Source organism: Sapajus apella, unplaced genomic scaffold (genome assembly GCF_009761245.1).
Source record: "Sapajus apella isolate SASKATOON/1434 unplaced genomic scaffold, GSC_monkey_1.0 scaffold16, whole genome shotgun sequence".
Taxonomy (NCBI): domain Eukaryota; kingdom Metazoa; phylum Chordata; class Mammalia; order Primates; family Cebidae; genus Sapajus; species Sapajus apella.
The window spans coordinates 9,490,711-9,494,954 of NW_022436956.1; the positions used below are offsets into that span (position 1 = coordinate 9,490,711).

General features: G+C 41.0%; 1 protein-coding gene across 1 annotated transcript; it reads left to right on the forward strand.

The window, feature by feature from the left end:
- Positions 1 to 570: 570 nt before the first annotated feature.
- On the forward strand, positions 571 to 2,468 carry PATE2 (prostate and testis expressed 2). The gene is made up of 4 exons (XM_032284879.1): positions 571 to 656; positions 804 to 827; positions 1,370 to 1,501; positions 1,855 to 2,468. Exons 1-4 carry the CDS (start codon positions 605 to 607, stop codon positions 1,989 to 1,991), a joined length of 345 nt encoding a protein of 114 aa, XP_032140770.1. The 5' UTR covers positions 571 to 604; the 3' UTR covers positions 1,992 to 2,468.
- The last annotated feature ends 1,776 nt before the right edge of the window (positions 2,469 to 4,244 follow it).

Below are 4,244 nucleotides of genomic sequence, written 5' to 3' on the forward strand. Positions count from 1 at the left end.
AGACTGGATTTTGGTAATGGCAGCGGAGACAGAGAGTGATAAACCCGTGTGAGAAGTTAGTAGGTAGAATGGATAAGACTTGCTGTTAGAGTGCTCACTGAGGATGGAACACAAGAAGCTGTAAAGAATACCTCCCAGATGTATTAAAACCTGCAACATTATGAGGAGGGAATGGGCAGGACTGAATAACTGTTGGGTGCTATGCTCACTACCTGGATGATGGGATCATTCATATCCCAAACCTCAGCATCAAGCCATATACCCCTATAACAATCCTGCACATGTACCCCCCAAATCTAAAATGAAGGTTGAAATTACTTTAAAAAATTCTGCAATATTGAGGTAGGAGCAGGTCTGGTGAATCAGAAACATTACAATTTCATTTTCATTAGAGGATTTGCGAAAATCAAAGTGAGTACCCTCTTTAGAATGCTGTGTAGCCATCAGATATGGTGGCTTGGCTATGGGAACATTGTCATGTTCCCAGAGAACTCTCTGTCCCTGAAATTTTATGATTATATAATTTAATGATTAGCCTAAGGACAGATCATGAAAGCACAACTAGCTCCTTCCACAGGAAGCTACACCCAACAGAAACTCCAGGATGCTTGTTCTCTTTCTGCTGGGTACAATGTTTCTGTTCTGCCCATATTGGGGTAAGTTCTAGCGATAAGAGGGGAAGCTGGTGGTTGGTTAAGAGATGGACAGATGCTGGGGGAAGAGGAAGTTTTCAAAATTGGGTCTTAGGGCTGGGGCAGATACATGTGAGATTTTACCAAGGATGATTTTTCTTCTTTTCACAGGTGAACTTCGTGACCCTCTAAAAGGTATAATCATGGCTTGTCTGAAGTCCTTGGTTAACAGCCATTTGTGACATGTTTAGGAACAAACCTTCCCTTCATCTTTGGAGAGACCTTTAATCCATTCTTATTATAGAATCCTAGAAGTTTGACCCCCTTCCAGACCTGTTTAGTCCATTTCTTAGAGTAAGGAGGCTAAGATCCACTTCACTTTTTTTTAACTGATCACGGGGCAGAATCATCAGGCTAGATGAAAGGTTCATTACTGGAGGTCCATGGGTAAATTTCATGGGAACCCTGACCTCCTGAAATCATATATAGTGTTTGATTTATGTTTATACAGGTTATCTTTCACAAGATTTTTTTTTAATTGGAGAAAAGGTGTACAAATTTATTAATGTGCAAATGAAGAAAATAACAGCATGATTATCCCTATCTTTCTCAAGATTTTCAAGAGTCCATGGTTTAAAAAATGTTAGTAACCACTGGGCAAGAGTAAGGTCCTATAGTGGAGCCCCCAGAGAACGTTCTCAAGACTGCATTTTCTAAGCACCTCTTTCTGTGTTTAGCGGAGACTGGACTACTGTGTTATAAATGTAAACAATATCATCTCGGGTTATGCTATGATGTCATGTCGTCCTGCTCTCTGAAGCGTAAGCAGTCTTGTGCAGTTGAGAACTTTTACGTACTTACAAGCAAAGGTAATGTGGAGTATGGAGTGACTGGGAAATCACCACCACCATCCCTGAGAAACAGTGGTGTTCTTTTGCCATCAGTGAGTGGGTGAATGGGATGGGTGGGTATAGAGTGGTCATGAGGGGATGTCAAAGACAGACTTTTTCTTAAGACCATATTGAGTGGAAAAGAGGCTGATGTCCCTTACCTGGTGGGGAATAAAATCTACTCTCTGGGTCAGCAATTAACAGACTCAGCTTTGGAACTCATTTGGGCCTAGAGAAAGTTTAGTGAGGACATGAAAACAGATTACTCCTAGGAACGCAGTAAATGGAAGTGAAGTCATTATGATCACATTTCCTCTCTTTTACCCCCTCAGGGCGGAGCATGTATCATTATTCAAAACTGTCGTGTATGACCAACTGTGAGGACATCAACTTCTTGGGGTTCAAAAAGAGGACAGAGCTCATCTGTTGTAACGATAGTAACTATTGCAACCTCCCCGAGGGGCTTTAGTTCTACATCTCTCCTTTTCAACCCACTACCCTCTTTTTCTCTTCCTCTGAACCTGAATTTTGTTTGCTCTCCTCTTCTATGCAATGGTAGAGAGTGAGAACGCCAGCTGGTAGTGAAAAGACAAGCAGGCATACGGAGACGCGTTGCGGGCAGCAGAGCCTGTTGATGATGGAGCACTAGACTCACTCTTTGCATATCCCTGTCTCTCACAGGTGGCAGGGGTTTTGCTTTCCTTACGTGATACTGCCATGAATAAACTCAGACTTGGTCATTTATTATCTCCTGTATAAAAATGTGAACACTTGGGCCAAAATAATCCCCAATTTGCACTGAGAATTCTGTGACTATACTTTATCCTCATCTACACACACTCCTGTTGGTTGGGATTCTCTTTGGATTAGCCCGAACACTTTCTGACACTGTCCTTTTTTGCCCATGGGTTTTGGAGAGGGCTAATCCCAGCTTCACAGTGTGTTGGTAGCCTGGGCCAAGTCTTTCTCTGATACAGTTCTTGGGGGAATCTCAGGGCAGAAGAAAACTGGACAGACATAGGGATGAGGCATCAAAGAAAATTTCAGGGGGCATTTCAGTTGATAAAAACTGAGATCTGAGAGATAACTTGGTGTGGGTGGAAGTGGCTTGAATTATCATTGCCTTGCCTGGCCAGGCAGCCTTGGGCACATGGTTGAACTAGGTGAATGGATTGGGAACGGAGTGTTTTTTAAGGATGGCTAGTCATGCCTTTCTCAAGGGAATGAGGGTAAAAAATGCTGAAAATGTGGCAAGTGGCATGGTAGTTAAAGATCGTAGGATGTAAATAGAAACCATGAGGCAGTGTTGAAGTAACAGAGCGCCCTGTGTAAGAGAAAGTTATATGCACGCAGAAAGTGTGAGAAAGGTAGCATACAGGTAACAGTGGTGGGAAGAGAAACAGGCAGACACAGAGGGAAACAGATAGGAAGAGAAACTGGGCAGCGTTGATGTTAGAGCACTCCCGTGGCCAAGATGGCACGTTTTCCTTGAATCCACACTAACCCTGGCATTTCTGTCCTTATGAGGCTGACTGCAGTTCCTGGTCCTGGTCTTCCATGACCTTCTTTCTCTTATATTACGCCACATAAAATTCTTACAATGAACCAACCAACCTTCTATTTGAGTAGTCTGGTGTATCCTACCTTTGTCTATGTCTGGGAATATAATCCTTTCAGAGGAATTCTCAATTTGGATTTTGTAGAGTCAGGATGACAAATATATGAAGACAACTCTTTTAAGGTAGACAAGCAGATTGGAAAAGCCAACATAACATGAGTATTTTAAGTTTGAGTAATGGGCTCTGGTTGTGTAAGAGCTCTCTCCTCCATTGAATCATGGGAATGGTATAAGTCAGTCTAGAAAAAAAAAAAACATTGTTAGCTTTGGTTTTTACAACAGACTTTAAAAATATTTTTGAATCAATGTTTAACAAAGCCAAAGTTTGGTTTTGTTGAGCACACATAGTTTTAATTATAAAATCTTTATGTTTCAAGAGCACACATTGGCATTCTCAGCATTTATAGCATTGAATTTTTCTTTATGTAGTGGATGATTTGGATTTGAATTTGGTGGCTTCCAAAATCCTCTTTGCTGAGAAATGCACCCAGCTGCATCAAGTGTTGGCTTATGATGTGAGTTGTTAAATAACAACTCACAGTTATTTACTTCTTTGGAGATTTGCTCTCTACTAAATATTAATAGACGCAGCCTTACCCAGAAGCTACACTCCCAATCTGCATTTGGACCTCAGCCAATGAATGACTGGCTCATCGTATTAAGGTAGAACTAAGTCTGTGGTGCAGAGCTTTTCCATGGAATCCAACTAAAGCTAGTCTTCAGCTGAGAACATATTTTTGTTAGTATTTTCCCTCTAACTTCCCTTCATTCCCTTATTCCCTAAGTTTTAAGCTGACAAGACCAAGTGTTTTGTCTCGTTGTGAACAGAGCTGTAAAACAAGAAGAGGTCAGGTTAAAAAATGAAGTTACATTTTGGCACTTCCAAGTGATAGTGTGTGTAGTGTCTAAACTAACTCTTCCTGAGTCAGGATAATCTTTCTTTTTAGCCTCCTTACAGACTAGATAAATTTTCTCTAATCTTGGAGAATATTTTCTTTTGCTTTACACTATCTTGGGATATTCTCCCCAGTTCCATTTTCCAACTTGAGCAAACGAACAGAGCAAAAGCTAGGTGAAAATTTCTTTACCCACATGATAAAACAT

Excerpts from the sequence above, each read along its gene's own strand:
- PATE2 (XM_032284879.1), top strand. The coding sequence starts at position 605 with ATGCTTGTTCTCTTTCTGCTGGGTACAATGTTTCTGTTCTGCCCATAT. Across the intron at positions 828-1,369 it reads ACTTCGTGACCCTCTAAAAG|CGGAGACTGGACTACTGTGT; the intron begins GTATAATCATGG and ends TTCTGTGTTTAG. Across the intron at positions 1,502-1,854 it reads TTACGTACTTACAAGCAAAG|GGCGGAGCATGTATCATTAT; the intron begins GTAATGTGGAGT and ends TTACCCCCTCAG.